The 17,017-nt window shown below is 43.9% G+C and overlaps 1 protein-coding gene across 3 annotated transcripts; it reads right to left on the reverse strand.

Annotated features, from left to right (window-relative positions):
• Positions 1-8,445: 8,445 nt before the first annotated feature.
• LOC115204281 (syntaxin-5) lies at positions 8,446-16,638 on the reverse strand. Of its 3 annotated transcripts, none has more exons than XM_029769733.1 (11): positions 16,542-16,638; positions 14,471-14,708; positions 12,585-12,655; positions 12,389-12,444; positions 12,239-12,309; positions 11,963-12,079; positions 11,793-11,849; positions 11,570-11,651; positions 10,493-10,593; positions 10,152-10,273; positions 9,799-9,958 (listed from the first exon to the last, which is right to left on the reverse strand). In XM_029769733.1, the coding sequence occupies exons 2-11, from the start codon at positions 14,684-14,686 to the stop codon at positions 9,799-9,801; spliced, it is 1,053 nt and encodes a 350-aa protein (XP_029625593.1). In that variant the 5' UTR covers positions 14,687-14,708; positions 16,542-16,638. The 3 variants fall into 3 exon arrangements, with proteins under 3 accessions (XP_029625595.1, XP_029625593.1, XP_029625594.1); XM_029769734.1 differs by having other exon boundaries at positions 14,471-14,705; positions 16,542-16,628; XM_029769735.1 differs by lacking the exon at positions 16,542-16,638 and having other exon boundaries at positions 8,446-9,958; positions 14,471-14,686.
• Positions 16,639-17,017: the final 379 nt, after the last annotated feature.

The raw sequence follows: 17,017 nt of genomic DNA on the forward strand, positions 1-17,017 counted from the left end.
GGGACAGCTGGATAACTGTTTTGGAATCCTTTTCTAAGAGTGTAGGATTCAAATCCTAAATTCCCTAATGGACTCTTAGCTCGGTATCACTAACCAAAAAGACCCCTCTGAGGAAATCTGGATGAAGCATGAGACACCTTCAGAGACTGTGTTCCTCAGAGTGGTCCTGTTTGTCAGAGAAGGAGTCTCTAAGATTAAAAAGCCCAGTTTGCAATTAACTGATGTACCAATTCTGGGCCTATTGCCATCATTGTCAGTGAGTATGAAATATATTAGTCACCTACTCAGTTTAACAAGACTTTGACCGGAAAACATAAACTTTCTCCCTCTCTCACTGGCCAGATCAGCTTCCCGGGGCGGTCTCTTCCCTTGTCACTGCATATACTGGAGTCATTTAATCAATGTATACTATGTTAAATGAAACAGTTTTAAGGCAAAATAAGCATAAATATAATACCTGCATGCAAATGGTAAGACGGTCTATCAAGAAAATTCTTGGAAGTTATACCAATCTTTCTTCTATACTGTACTACTGGTGCACTGGCAGACAAGGATAATTTGATTAGCTATATACACCCACCAAAGGAACTTTGAGACACATTTAACTTCGTCAATTCAATCTGTGAGAGAGCCTACAGATCCCCTTTGCTCACAAAAAAACTGAACTGAGTCCAACTGCTATGAAACAGGAGTCTTATTACTCAGAGGGCTGCGAGTCGGTAAATCAAGGCCAAGCACAGACAGAGGCATACAGGAGATATACTGCATATACTGAGAATATTGAAGTAAACATAAAAGAGGAACTGATTACTCAGAGAAGGAAACAGACAGGAATATACAATAATGAATATAGTGCTGACAAGAATCAGAATATCTGGTCTGAGTGGAAACTGGACATTTGACGATGAAAGTACAGAAGAGGGAAGTGGTTGTTAGAATTGCCTTGAGCCAACCGGTGGCCAGAAGACCATCAACCAATATAGACTCCCTTCAATAAACTCTAGAGATTCAATGGTGTAGAAATAGTGACGTATTGCTGACTGAAGATTAAGGATCAAAGATTTGTGTTCAATCTGTTGGATTTGTCACAGCCCCTGATTCATTTCAAGAGATCAACATGGAAATAATAACTGAATTGGAAGAGAAAAACATTTTCAATTAATAACAAATTATTCTCAAAATGTCAATACTGTCAAACACCATTGTTGTTGTCATCAACACCATTGCAACTTAGCTTGTAATTTCTAAGAGGAAAAGATAAGAAAATGTAAGAGTCCTTACTTATGCTCCCTTAGAGATGACTGCAGGACTCAGATTCCCATTTGTTCTTCTCCTCCTTGGTTTCTTAGTATTCTCTGTCTTGGCAAGATGTTTACCTAAACAAAGACAAGTGAGAGAAAGCAGAAAGAATACAGAGAGAGCGATGAAGAGAGAGAGATGAAGAGAGAGGTGATCAGAGAGATAAGGGGCAGATTTACAAGGGATGGGCAACGGAGTGAAAAACAAGCTTCATTGGGATGAAACGTCTACATTGATTTAACTGATGGCAAATTGACCGGCAATTACATGCGAAAAGGAGAGAGTGGGTGGTGGTGAGGGGAGAAACGAGGAAAGGAGGGATATGAGAAGTAAAGAAGAGGTAGATGATGACTTGACTTCCATCATGAGCACTTTTTTCAATTAGGGCCTTTTTACATCTAAGCCCCCTTTCTGCCATTTTTGATGATGCATGGACTTCTGGGTCTGGAAATTGATTTGTTTGCAAGCGTCTGCAATTTTGTCCCATTTAGTGGAAGATGGGCTTGCCACAATGCACTGATAACAAGAAGTAAAATATTGTTACAAGGCGGCAGTAACGGCTGTCGTCGGATATAGACCAAAATGCAGCGGGGAAATGTGCACTCATCTTCTTTATTATATTTGGACAAGAAGGAGAACCAAAATAAACACGTACACAAAGAAAACACAACGACTATTCACAGGCTGGTAAGGCACAAGGCTATACACAGAACATAGAAATACACTAACATAGAACAGTGCCCAAAAACCCCCGGAATATATAAATCAAATACCCTACTAAACAAACCACCACCCCGAACCACATAAAACAAATACCCTCTGCCACGTCCTGACCAAATAACAATAACAAATAACCCCTATTACTGGTCAGGACGTGACAGTACCCCCCCACCCCAAAGGTGCAGACCCCGGATGCACCTCACACAAAAAAACAAAATACCCCAAAACAAACATAAATCCCCTAAACTAAAGGGAGAGAAGGGAGGGTGGCTGCCGTCAACGACAGCACCTGTGCTACACCACCCCTCCCCAACCCACCTATACTGGAGGTGGCTCAGGTTCTGGTCTACAGCCACCCAGACTGTAGGCATACTCGCTTGGTTCCAGACCGTAGGCAGACTCACTCGGTTCCGGTCCGTAGGCAGACTCACACAGTTCGGAGTTATAGTCAGACTCGCTCGGTTCCGGACCGCAGGCATACTCACTCGGTTCCAGACCGCAGGCAGACTCACTCGGTTCCATTCACCCCTCTCCGAACTGTGGGCCGTCTCACTCGGTTCTGCACAGTGGGCCGTCTCCCTTGGTTCCGAACTGTAGGCCGTCTCACTCGGTTCTGCACAGTGGATCGTCTCCCTTGGTTCCGAACTGTAGGCCGTCTCACTCGGTTCTGCACAGTGGGCCGTCTCCCTTGGTTCCGAACTGTAGGCCGTCTCACTCGGTTCTGCACAGTGGACCGTCTCCCTTGGTTCCGAACTGTAGGCCGTCTCACTCGGTTCTGCACAGTGGGCCGTCTTCCTTGGTTCCGAACTGTAGGCCGTCTCACTCGGTTCTGCACAGTGGACCGTCTCCCTTGGTTCCGAACTGTAGGCCGTCTCACTCGGTTCCAGGCTTAACACTCTTACCGGATACTCATGACGGGGCACTGTCGTCGGATACTCTGGACGGGACACTGTCGTCGGATACTCTGGACGGGGCACTGTCGTCGGATACTCTGGACGGGGCACTGTCATCGGATACTCTGGACGGGGCACTGTTTCCGGACACTCGAGGCTGGGCTGACGCACTGGAAGCCTGATGCATGGGACTGGTAGTGGAGGTACCAGCCTGGGGACACGCACCTCAGGGCTAGTGCGGCAAGCAGGAACCAGCTGAGTGGAACTGGTATTACGCACTGGAAGCCTGATGCGTGGTGCTGGTACTGGAAGTGCCAGTTTGGGAACACGCACCTCATGGCTAGTGCGGGGAGCAGGAACCGGCTGAGTTGGACTGGGCTGACGTATTGGAGGCCTGGTGCGTGGTACTGGTACTGGATATACCGGGCCGTGGAGAAGCACTGGCGGTCTCGATCGCACCTCCTGCACAACCCGTCCTGGCTGGATGGAACTAGTAGCCCTGTACGAGCGGAGTGCTGGTACAGGGCGAACTGGGCTGTGCAGGGGCCTGATGGTAGCCGTGCGTAGAGCGGGCGTAGGGTAGCCTGGACCTAGGAGGCGCACCGGTGACCAGATGCGCTGCGCAGGCATCCTCCTACCAGGCTGGATGCCCACTCTAGCACGGCACTTGCGAGGGGCTGGGATCACTCGCACCGGACTGTGCGTGCGCATGGGCGAGATCGTGTGCACTTCCGCATACCTCGGCGCTCTCCACTCCAAACGCTTCCCATAAAAAGCACAGTGAGCTGGCTTAGGTCTACTGCCTGGCCCAGCATGTTCCCCTGTAGCGTTCCCGGTCTTCGCTCCACTTTCTCCATGGACCTTCTCCGGCCATAATCTCCTCCCACTTCCACTTTTCCCGATAGTCCATATTATTCTCCCGTTGCTCCTTACCCCGCTGCTTGGTCCTTGGTTGGTGGGAGATTCTGTAACGGCTGTCGTCGGATATAGACCAAAATGCAGCGGGGAAATGTGCACTCATCTTCTTTATTATATTTGGACAAGGAGAACCAAAATAAACACGTACACAAAGAAAACACAACGAGTATTCACAGGCTGGTAAGGCACAAGGCTTTACACAGAACATAGAAATACACTAACATAGAACAGTGCCCAAAAATAAATCAAATACCCTACTAAACAAACCACCACCCCGAACCACATAAAACAAATACCCTCTGCCACGTCCTGACCAAACTACAATAACAAATAACCCCTATTACTGGTCAGGACGTGACAGCGGCTTAGCAAAAAAGTACAACAACGTAGTAACTGCCGTGTGGGTTGGTCGTCTCATGTAGCTTGTGGTAATGTTCTCACACATATACACTCAGAGACTTCATTTCACCATTTCTATAAAATTGAAGCTTGCCAGTGACAATTGATTTAAAAACATTACAGTCAGTATCCAATAAATACATTTTACTATGGTTTTCTCATATTCCTCCAGTCTATACAGTGTTCAGTGCATGACATTACAGAATTGTGGCCATGTATGGTAGCTGACTGAGGCTGAAAGACGTTTCCCCATAGGTCCAACACACCACCTGCAAACCACCAGCACACTCTTACACTGTAATCGATATGCCTAGGAACTTTACACTTTAATCTAATCGCATCTTGTCCAGAAAGGCTTTTAAACAAGGATGAGAGAGAGAGAGAGAGAGAGAGAGAGAGAGAGAGAGAGAGCAAACAAGCCGCTGTTGAATCAATTTACAGCGGCTAAGGCAAAAACCATCTGTTTGCCACCATGTGTGAGAGGCTGGGTATGCACAAGATCGGCATGACGCCACTTCACCCTCAAAGCGATGGTTTCGTGGAGGGTTTTAATAATCTCTGCCAAACACAGCGTGACTAGGACAAACATCTGCCTATGGTTCTCATGGCGTGATGCTCCGCTGTCCAGTACTCATGCCCTACTCATGCTCTACTCATGCCCTACTCAGGCTGCTTGGTCGGCCCCGTGACAGCCTTGCCGTCCCCCCGACGCCCGGGGTACGCCAGGAGACAGCCCACATCATCAGCAGAGAGAACAGCTGTTGAACGCACGTGTGAGGCAGAAAATTACCCATGATGTGCACACCCGGGGAAGGCACTTTGAGGCTGGGGAGCTGATCTGGGTCTACAGCCCCCTGAGAAAGAAAGGACAATGCCCCAAGCTGGACAGTCACTGGTGGGGCCCTGCAGGTTCCTGGCGAGGATGGGAGAGGTGGTACACTGGGTCAAGCTGTCTCCTAGGGGGAGAAAATTGGTACTGCACCTGGACAGGTTAGCCCCATACAGACGGGCCTCTAACCCCAGGAACCCCCACAACCGCTCCCTCCACACACACGTCCAGGCCCCGCAGACAGGGCTCGACATGGCCCACTCACGCAGTCTCTCCTGTGCCACTGCATGGTTCCCCAGAGCCACAGACTGTATCCCCCTTGCCCACATCGTTTCCCTCCATTTCCCTGCCTTTATCTCGTGCATCAGAGGGACAGCCCCCTACCACAGACTGAGCCCCCTGGGTCCAGGAGTGGACACTCTGCCCCCATCACGCCTGCACAGACAAAGGAGACCTCTGGTTCGCTTCCGAGACTTTGTGTGTTCTGTTGTTTTTGATGTAGTCATGATTTGGCCTTAACCCTGTACATGTGGGGGTTTGGCTACTAAAATGTTATTTATTTCTATTCTAAAATCCCCCTAATAAATAAACTGGAGATGGCGACTGTGCTTCTGCTCAGACGGTGGCAGTTATTTCCAAACTAAATCAAGGCACGTTAAGCTGCCAGTGGCAGGGGAAATGTTGATCACATCAATAAGGGGCTCACACAGACTTCTATTAACAGCGGGTTAGAGTTTAGACACACGCTTCTGTACTCACTTAACTTCACTAGGGTAGGGGGCAGCATTCGGAATTTTGGATGAAAAGCATGCCCAAAGTAAACTGCCTGCTACTCAGGCCCAGAAGCTAGGATATGCATATAGATTTGGATAGAAAACACTCTAAAGTTTCCAAAACTGTTAAAATAATGTCTGTGAGTATAACAGAACTGATATGGCAGGCAAAAATCCGAAGAAAATCCATCCAGGAGGTGCTATTATTTTGAAATGGCTGTTTTTCCATTGAAAGCCTATCCACCATACAAAGACTTATGACCCAATTCACAATCCCTATGGCTTCCACTACATGTGGCCAGTCTTTAGGCATTGTTTCAGGCTTTTATTCTGAAAACTTAGGGAGAAACACCACTTTCAATGAGAGCACAGTGGAAATTTCCAGACATGAGTCCTGCGCGTGAACGGGAGCGTGCCTTTCTTGATTTTCGTTTTCTATTGACGAAGCTATTGTCCGGTTGAAATATGATCGATTATTTATGACAAAAACAACCTGAGGATTGATTATAAATATCGTTTGACATGTTTCTACGAACTTTTATGGTACTTTTTTGTTTTTTCATCTGTCTGTTGTGACCGCGCTTTGTTCCAATGGATTACTGAACAAAACGCACCAACAAAACGCAGGTTTTTGGATATAAAGAGGGACTTTATCGAACAAAATGAACATTTATTGGGTAACTGGGAGTCTTGTGAGTGTAACCATATGAAGATCATCAAAGGTAAGTGATTAATTTTATTGCTATTTCTGACTTTTGTTACTCCTCTACTTGGCTGGTTACTGTTTGTAATGATTTGTCTGCTGGGCGCTGTTCTCAGATAATCGCATGGTTTTTGTTCGCCGTAAAGTATTTTTGAAATCTGACACCGTGGTTGGATTAACAAGAAGTTCATCTTTAAACCTATGTATAACACTTGTATGTTTTATGAATTTTTATAATGAGTATTTCTGTTTTTGAATTTGGCACTCTGCAATTTCACTGGATGTTGGCCAGGTGGGACGGTAGCGTCCCACACCCCCTAGAGAGGTTTAACAGAGGCTATCACAGGATAAAGTATACTGTCATACATTGCCTCCCATTGGATCAGTCACTTGTTCTTAGTTACTCCTGATTATTTATATTAATTGGACATTTTTATGGTAAGAACACACTTTAATTGGATCACCAAAATATAATGACTTGTTCCATCAACATAATTATCATTCTACTTATTTGTTTATGAATGTATTTCAAGATAGAACCATATGTTTATCTGTGACCTTGTTTGTAAAATACTGGTCGGAACTTTTACATGCTTTGTTCTCCTGGCAAACATACCCTATCTACTCTGAACTATCAACACACTGTGTTCACTTAACACTCTCCTCTAGTTTGCAACCTTTCCCTTTCTCCTCAGATGTTCTGCTGGACATGTGTTCTCCTCCACAGAGCCCACCACAGTCCCAGCCCAGCACTCCCCGGAGGAGCTGGTCGCCCACATCCTGGTGCTGGAGTTTGGAGCCCTGCTGAAACACACTGACCGTCTCCACCAAGAGAGGCTGACAGAAATATGCAGACGTTTACTACAGCTGACTAGGACCACCCCCGAGGCAGACATACACTGTTACCCCTGGGAAACTAATGGAGCTCAAGGACCTTTGTCTGTAATGCAGTTATAAACAGTAATTAATGCAGAATGCAAAGCGCTATGTCTGCAGAAAACCAGGCACAGCTCATCACCCATATAACACCATCCCTACTGTGAAGCTTTGTGGCAGCATCATGCTATGGGGATGCTTTTCAGCGGCAGGGACTGGGAGACTGGTAAGGATAGAGGGAACAAGGAATGGAGTCAAATAAGAGGTAAATCCTTGATGAGAACCTGCTTCAGAGTGCAAACGACCTTAGACTGGGGCGAAGATTTACATTCCAACAGGACAATGACCCCAAGCATACAGCCAATGCAACGCTGGAATGGCGTCAGAACAAGAATGTGAAGTCCTTGAGTGGCCCAGCCAGAGACCAGACTTAAATTCCATTGAAAATCTGCGGAAAGACTTGAAGATTGCTGTTCACCGCCGCTTCCCAACTAACTTAAGAGAGCTTGAGAAAATCTGTAAGGAAGAATGGGAGAAAATCCCCAAATCCAGATGTGCAAAGCAGACATACCCAAGACGACTCAAAGCTGTAATCGCCGCCAAAGGTGCTTCTACAAAGTATTGACTCAAGGGTGTGAATACTTATATAAATTAGATATTTCATTCTCAAGAACATTTTGTAAAATGTCTGAAAACATGTTTTCACTTTGTCATTATGAGGTGTTGTGTTTGTGTGGATTGCTGAGGGGGAAAAAAACTGTTGAATTCAGGTTGTAACATATCAAAATGTGTAATAAGTCAAGGGGTATGAATACTTCCTGAAGGCACTGTAGATGTTCTGTTTCTTAATGGAAGATTTCATTATTCTGAAAAACAAGGCTATGTAAATAAACTGTTCAGCTTCCAAAGAATACAAACAAACTGTTTGACTAATTTAGAATGAACCCTAAACTTGATAACAATAAACCTATGCAGTGTTATGGTGGTGACTAGACTAAAACAAACACATTCCTGTTGACAATGAAAAAACAAAACTTTTAAAATTATTTTTAATTTTTGCTTACACATTTGCAGTTTCTACAACAAAAGCTTATGATAAAATACAGAAATTAGGGGTATCAATAAAATTAGCAGTGACCTACAATACTTCCTCCAAGATATCCAGAGACAGAGGAGAGCAAATGTGTGAAACCGTTTTTTTTTCTTTTAAATGTCCAATCCAACATTTCTGGGTTCCAGAATATGAGCTAAGCAGATGAGTTTGTATATATGAATATTTTTTTGTGTCTCCAAGTCGTTCTCTTGAACAAAAAGGAGAGACATGACATATCTGAATTACAATTCATTTACCTTTACAGATACTTCAGAGACATAGATAAAACAGAGATTTAGTCCCCAAAAAATGTGTGAACACTGAACATTTATGAAGTGTGTGTGTGTATGTGGATGGGTATTAGGGGGAGGAAGGGGGTGAAAATGTAGAACATATATGTGTAAAACATCACTCATCTGGTGTTATGTGCAGACTGATTCAACATCATTTAAATAACGGGTTTATGGAAAATAATGCATCTTAATTCAAAGATATTCTATGGTAGCTGTAAAAGGCAAAGCAGTTGTGCACATACAGTTCAGTATCTGACTAGAGAAAATAAAAGCATCAGAAGTACTGGCAATGCTTCACTTACACAGTACATTCATTTATCTCAGGTCAACCACGGCAAGTTGACTGTCATGATGGATGTCCTTTCATATGCATGATATCATTGTGGAACACAATGCATGTACAGTTTAGGTTAAGAGTGGCCAAACATTTCCTATCAGCTTTTCTAACCATCAAAGAAGAGATTGAAGGTCAGAGGGCATTCACATGGCCTTGTCAATCAGCCCTAACCTCCTAAAGGAGGTATTACTGCTGGCAGTGAGGTGCATTGTGAGGAGTAACGTCTCTCAGAGATTCAGCATACAGGTCTTTTAAGGCCAAATAAATCTACCAGTTTCCTATTCCGACTCAATTTCTCTTTGGATTGACCCTGTCCTTCAAGAAGTAGGAATGTTTTCTACAAATTACAGAAAGAACGCATGAAGACAACAAAGAGAGTTTCAATCCAACTGCAATAGTCTTCTATCCTGCATCATAGATTTTCTCCTCATCTATTCACTCCATTTAATGGATGGTAATAATAATAATCATATTTTTCATCTTCTTTCTACCATACAGCTATTCATTATCAACATAACCACATCTTAGCATATGCAGAATTCTGTGTTAGTAGTGGTATTTTCTTTAAACCACAAGGAGAGAAAGTATGAAACATAAAAGAGAAACTGCTCTCCTCCAGCACAATTCCTCCCTCTCTCATCCTTAGCCAAGTGCCCCCCTGCTCCTCAAGCAAAGAAGACCACAAAGACGATGAAGAAAACTATGAGGACGAGGAAGATTTTGACCATGAGCCAGCGGTTGGATGAGACAGACTGAAAGTACTTGAGGATCTCTGAGTGTGCCATGTCCACGTTGAGCTGGGTGTCCTCCACATTGGCATCAATTCTGCAGGAAAGAGGATGGGAAAGGGGAGGTGAATGAGGGTCAGAGGTTTCATTAACCTGCTTACCACTGCATGCCCTGTCTGATCATTGCTGGATATGCGAGCTCAACAAAACATCAACAATGTTATATCAGGGGGAAAGCATCTTAACTAGTGGATTGATCATCTCTGTCTCTCTCTTCACGTCTCCCTCACCTCTGCACTGTCTCCTCCTGCTCCTTCACCATGTGGGCCAGCTGCTGGAAGATGGAACCCAGCTCTACGATGGTGGTCTCTATGTTCTGCATGGTGTCTGAACGGCTCTGGATGTACGAGTCCTATACAAACACACCATAAGAGTGACACCACTTAGAATGAATGCAAATTATTAAGCAACAAACAGTATTATTGATTGACACATGAATCCAGAAACAAGTCTCAGTCAATAAAAGGATTTGTATCGAAAGAGGACACTGAGTCAAGTGTGTTTTAAATGTCACTGTTATTGTCACGATCATTATAATGATTCTCATCATCAAGAGGATTGGAGGTAATACCTGTTCGTTGATAAGCTGCAGCTGTTGGCTGGCACGGAAGTCCATGTCTATAGAGACTTCAGCTGTCCTTTTAGAGTCGTCCTGCATTAACAATGAGTTACCTGCAAAAAAAGAGAGAGAGAGATAGAAGTATAGGGGGGAGAGAAAGAGAGACAGAGAGAGAGTAGGGGGGAGAGAGAGACAGAGAGAGAGAGACAGAGAGTAGGGGGGACAGAGAGAGAGACAGAGAGAGAGAGAGAGAGAGAGAGTAGGGGGAGAGAGAGAGAGAGAGAGTAGGGGGGAGAGAGAGAGAGAGAGAGGGGGAGAGAGAGAGACAGAGTAGAAGAGGAGTAGGGGGAGAGAGTAGGGGGAGAGAGTACGTGGGAGAGAGAGGAGCGAAGGAGAGTAGGGGGGGGAGAGAGAGAGAGACAGAGAGAGAGAGAGTAGGGGGAGAGAGTAGGGGGGAGAGACGGAGAGAGAGAGAGAGCGAGAGAGAGAAGGTAGGGAGAAGAGTAGTAGGAGAGAGAGGTAGAGAGGAGAGAGACAGAGAGGAGTAGTAGGGGGGAGATGAAGAGAAGACGAGGCGAGAGAGAGCAGAGTAGGGGCGAGTAGAGAGGAAGGTGGGTGGAGGAAGAGAGAGAGATGAGTAGGGGGAGGTACGTAGGAGAGAGGACGAGAGGATGAGAGGTAGCGAAGAGAGAGTAGAGAGGTGGAGGAGATCGGAGAGATAGAGGAGTACAGATAGGTGTGAGGATAGCGATAGGGAGTAGGGGAGAGAATAGGAGGTCTCCGGCTGTGGGCCTGTGGGGGTAGGAGTGGGGGGAAGATGCGAAGAGGTGGGAGAGAGAATGAGAGCACCTAGATCGTAGGTGGGTAATGATCAGGAGGCGAGTAGGGGCTTCGGGGGGTACTTGATGACGTGTAGAGGAGATAGGAAGTGGGACAGAGCTCGAGAGCTCGCACAGAGAGAGAGTAGGGGGGACAGAGAGAGAGACAGAGAGAGAGAGAGAGAGTAGGGGGGGAGAGAGAGAGAGAGAGGTCAGGTTGTACTGTTTAGTGTTTGTTTTGTAGTGTGGAGCTGATAATAGTTTATCTCACCGAAGTTGCTGGCATGTAGACGGGAGGAGGATGCTGGGGCTTGAGAAAATTGATCTCTTCTACTCTTCTGCTCTTTGAGGTTCTGCAGAGGGAAAAGAGTGTGGGGGAGTTGAGAAGAAAATCTGTTTAAAACGGTTTATAAATCAACAAAATATACATGGAACATCCAATCGAAACTAGTCTGGTCAAAATATTTACAGTGAAAGATGTGTGTCTGCCTTACCTCTGTCCTGACCTCCAGCACTGACTTGAAGTCATTTGACATTGATGCCAGTTTGGACTAGAACAGAAAAGGGCTGTTATAAAATGAACGCTACATAGAAAAGTTACATGTACTATTCTTCATTGGATAAAACCAATGGACATATCAGAATGTCAGAGCATGGAAGTTACCTGGAGGGAGACAACGATGGTGTTGGAATGTGTCTGTAGGTGTTTGCCATTCTGACTCTGTCTGGAGCGCACAAGCCCCTGCAGCTGTGCTATCTGTTTATTCAGACTGTTTATGTCCTGGACAAAGAAAATAAAAAAACAGACAGCTTGCTTTTACATCCAAACAGGCATCTAATAAAGTATTCCTGAACAGCATCCTGTACATATAAACTCTGTAGAGTAACAACAAAGTATAGCAGCTGAATCTACTATATATATATATATATATCTCCTCACCTGTTTAACGATGTAGGTTAACTCCTCAATCTCCACAGCTTTGTCATCAAAAAGGGATTTCCTTTTGGCAACTAGACAAGATAATAGTCAGTGAGTTCCATATGCACCACCACATTGTGGACGCAAAAACTAAAATAGTTGCTTCCTTACATATTGTGAGTTTTTCCAGTTTGGCGAAAGTGTTACTCAAGTCCTTCCCAATCCTCCTGTTAAATAGAAAGAAACATAACAAACAGTTGAGTATATGGACACTAATAGAGGGCTATACATAAAATGTATCTGTTCTCATAACCATCTACTATTCTCATTCAATAACATGTTAATAACACAGTGTAATGCTCCTAACTTTGCCATGAGTGTAAAGTCACTGCGCTGTCTGACTGCACTGAGGGCTGGCTTGCTGGACTGGACCCCATTCTGAAGAAAACAGAAAGAATAAGGAACATCAATCAACATTGATCAGTGTGCAAATGTCAAGAACAACTATTTTGGTGTGCCTGAATGTTATGGTTCGACAGTTGGTGCTCGTTCAAAACATACAGTACCAGTCAAAAGTTTGGACACACTTACCTATCTAAGGGTATTTCTTTATTTTTACTATTTTATACATTGTAGAATAATAGTGAAGACATCAAAACTATGAAATAACACATATGGAATCATGTTGTAAACAAAAAAGTGTTTAAAAAATATTTTACATTCTTCAAAGTAGCCACCCTTTGCCTTGATGATAGCGTTGCACACTCTTGGCATTCTCTCAACCAGCTTCACCTGGAATGCTTTTCCAACAGTCTTGAAGGAGTTCCCACATATGCTGAACACTTGTTGGCTGCTTTTCCTTCACTCTGCGATGAAGGAAAACTCATCACAAACCATCTCAATTTGTTTGAGGTTGGATGAATGTGTAGGCCAGGTCATCACTCAGCTTCTTGGTCAAATAGCCCTTACAAAGCCTGGAGGTGTGTTGGGTCATTGTCCTGTTGAAAAACAAATGATAGTCCCACTAAGCACAAACCATATGGGATGGCGTATCGCTGCAGAATGCTGTGGTAGCCATGCTGGTTAAGTGTGCCTTGAATTCTAAATAGATCAAAGACAGTGTCACCAGCAAAGCACACCCACACCATCAAACCTCCTCCTCCATGCTTCACAGTGGGAACCACACATGCGGAGAGCATCCGTTCACCTACTCTGCGTCTCACAAAGACACGGCGGTTGGAACCAAAAATCGCAAATTTGGACTCATCAGACCTAAGGACAGATTTCCACCGGTCTAACGTCCATTGCTCAAGTTTCTTGGCCCAAGCAAGTCTCTTCTTATTATTGGTGTGCTTTAGTAGTGGTTTCTTTGCAGCAATTCAACCATGAAGGCCTGATTCATGCAGTCTCTTCTGAACAGTTGATGTTGAGATGTGTCTGTTACTTGAACTCTGTGAAGCATATATTTGGGCTGCAATTTCTGAGGCTGGTAACTCTAATGAACTTATTCTCTGCAGCAGAGGTAACTCTGGGTCTTCCTTTCCTGTGGCGGTCCTCATGAGAGCCAGCTTCATCATAGCTCTTGATAGTTTTTGCGACTGCACTTGAAGAAACTTTCAAAGTTCTTGACATTTTCCAGATTAACTGACCTTCATGTCTTAAAGTAATGATGGACTGTTGTTTCTCTTTGCTTATTTGAGCTGTTCTTGCCATAATATGGACATGGTCTTTTACCAACTAGGGCTATCTTCTGTTTTCCCCCCTACCTTGTCACAACACAACTGATTGGCTTAAACACATTAAGAATGAAAGAAATTCCACAAATTTACTTTTAACAAGGCACACCTGTTAATTGAAATGCATTACAGGGCACACCTCATGAAGCTGGTTGAGAGAATACCGAGAGTGTACAATGCTGTTATCAAGGCAAAGGCTGGCTACTTTGACAAATCTCAAATATAAAACATAGTTTGATTTGTTTAACACTTTTTTGGTTACTACAAGATTCCTTATGTGTTATTTCGTAGTTTTCATGTCTTCACTATTATTCTACAATGCAGAAAATTGTCAAAATAAAGAAAAACCCTGGAATGAGTAGTTTTGTCCAAACTTTTGATTGGTACTGTACATAACAATAATAAATAAACATCTCTCTATGGTGCTAATCTGTCACATCTATTTTGGTAAAGCTAGTTAACACTAATTCAGAACATATTATTATTAAAAGACCTACGGTCTCTCCATGTTGCTCACCTGTCTCCCCTGTAGGGACCTGCAGACTGACTGGAACTCATTGGTGCGGTCCCTGCCAGACATGTTGCTTATGTCCACCAGTGGGGGAGGTGGTGGTGGACTGGGGGCTGTGAGTTGTGGGTCCTGCAACTGGATCAGCGGTGACTGGGTCTGGGCAGGCCCTAGGTACACCCCTTCCTGGCTGTTCCTAGGACCGTGGCGACGACGCGTGTTCATGGATGCTCAGGCACATCACCTGCTGGAGGAAAAACGGAGTCAGATTTCAGAACGAATAATGTTAAAGATCCATCAAAAACACTTGTGTACTCAAGATGACAAGCTCCTCAAAAACTGCCCCAGAAAGCCCTGGGTCTGAAATGAGACAGTAGCTACTAGGCAGTCAACAAGGACATTGTTTCACTTGAGTTCTTGACCATAGAATAAAGCCCACAGACCAACTGGTGTGAATGTATACAGACACTCTGCAAACACAGCAAAAGAGACACATCCTCTTTAAGAACTTTCTGGGTTTGAAAGTTGCACTCAATACACTGATAGACTAGTCTACTAGACTTTTCTCAGAGTATTCGTGTTCTCTTGTTTACTAAAAGATAAAAGAACAGAGTAGTCAATGAAAAATGTGATAACCAATGTGTGAGGTAAATAACTGTTAGGTAAAACTGTTTTTTCTTAGCCACCACCAAATCCTGATTCCCAGAAAAAGCATAATGTACTGTTAAATAATGTGCCTGATTGTAAACATGCTAATAGCTTGAATGACCCATAGCTCATTACAATCAAGGGGTTTACTCACAACTCAACCAAGAATCTTCTGGTCAAAAAAGTGTGCTTGCTTAAAAAATCTACAAAACCCAGGATTGCAAAATAGAACAATCCAACAAATCCAGATTACAATGTGTTCATCGACCTATACTGGTTGAGGTACTAGCTGTTTATCCACTGAATGCCTTGCACATGTTTGATTGTTAGTTCATTTTTTATTAATTTATTTCACCTTTATTTAACCAGGTAGGCTAGTTAAGAACAAGTTCTCATTTACAACTGCGACCTGGCCAAGATAAAGCAAAGCAGTGCGACACAAACAACAACACAGAGTTACACATGGAATAAACAAACATACAGTCAATAATACAATAGAGAACGTCTATATACAGTGTGTGCAAATGAGGTAGGATAAGGGGGGTGAGGCAATAAATAGGCCATAGTGGCGAAATTATTACAGTATGGCAAATTATACACTGGGGTGATAGATGTGCAGAAGATGAGTGTGCAAGTAGCGGTACTGGGGTGCAAAGGAGCAAAATAAATCAAATAAATAACAATATGCTGATGAGGTAGTTGGATAGGCTATTTACAGATGGGCTATGTAACAGTTACAGGTGCAGTGATCTGCTCTGACAGCTAGTGCTTAAAGCTAGTGAGGGAGATATGAGTCTCCAGCTTCAGTGATTGGCCAAACAGTCCAAAATAGCTCAGGCTACTCTCAGAATTCAGTAAAGTATTGTAATGAAGCAAGCAGGGAGCTCGAACCCTCGACCTTCTAGCCCGAAGTCCAGCGCGCTATCGACTGTGCCCCAAAAGAATGCTCGACTGGTAGAGTCGATACCCGCGCTTATAAACCCATGGTCGTTACAGTATATTATATAGGACAAACGGCATCAATATTGATAAATAATGTTAGACATATGTAGGAGAATATAGGTAACAAGCTAGCACTAACAGAAAAGGGAAAGGTTGTGTGGATGGTGAGTGAACGGCAAATGGGCTACTTCATTTCACAAGACCCGGTGCCCCGGGTGGGTGGAGATTTCACTTAAGGACCAATGGAATGGTTTAAAATGTTCCAACCCGCAACCCGAGGTAATCGGGCCATGCAAAACTAACACGCCCAATAGTCATAACAAGCCTGCTGCTATTAGTAGCTAGCGTTCTGGCTTCCTAAGCTGAATAAGCCTAACGTTAGCTATAAAATATTGGCACGACAAAAACAGAGTAGATACATGACTAAGCAAGTGTTATCAGGATATCTTTTCGAGCCATAATCAAGTTTCAAATACCAACAATAGCTTACCGGTAAATAAATAAAATGTATTTGATCACTCCACTGCCTACGAAGGAACTGGTCCTTCCGCTAAACGCTGACGTCAGCGCCACGTATACGTCTAGTTTAGCACATTACGTTGTAAGGGTGCCCAGTTGGACAAATTCCGACCAGTCCATTCATCATGCATGTCTTTGCTGTAGATCCCACATACATTGGCAGAGAATAGCCCTTATGAGACTTGAACCTAAAATCATGTGATCAAATAATTATGTACTAGTTTGGATATTTTTTCACATTATGAAATGGATGTAACCAGGACCTTTGCAGCTTGAATGGCTCATTTGTGTGAAATGTCAGTGTATAGACTGGTCACAGGTCGTAAAGGTGATTAACACAAGAGAAAAAGGGGGTGAAATAGGGCTTGTTCGACATTGCAGGCAACAGCCTATTGACTGGTCTACAAATCACATTGCATCATAAATAACTACTTATTGTAATCACGT

This window comes from Salmo trutta, chromosome 12 (genome assembly GCF_901001165.1).
Source record: "Salmo trutta chromosome 12, fSalTru1.1, whole genome shotgun sequence".
Taxonomy (NCBI): Eukaryota; Metazoa; Chordata; class Actinopteri; order Salmoniformes; family Salmonidae; genus Salmo; species Salmo trutta.

What these genes read in the sequence shown, in the direction of transcription:
- LOC115204281 (XM_029769735.1), bottom strand. Translation starts at nt 14,686, where the DNA reads ATGAACACGCGTCGTCGCCACGGTCCTAGGAACAGCCAGGAAGGGGTG. An exon ending in ACTGGAAAAACTCACAATAT is followed by an intron (nt 12,310 to 12,388) that starts GTAAGGAAGCAA and finishes TATCTTGTCTAG; the next exon opens with TTGCCAAAAGGAAATCCCTT. An exon ending in TCTACATGCCAGCAACTTCG is followed by an intron (nt 10,594 to 11,569) that starts GTGAGATAAACT and finishes CTTTTTTTGCAG; the next exon opens with GTAACTCATTGTTAATGCAG.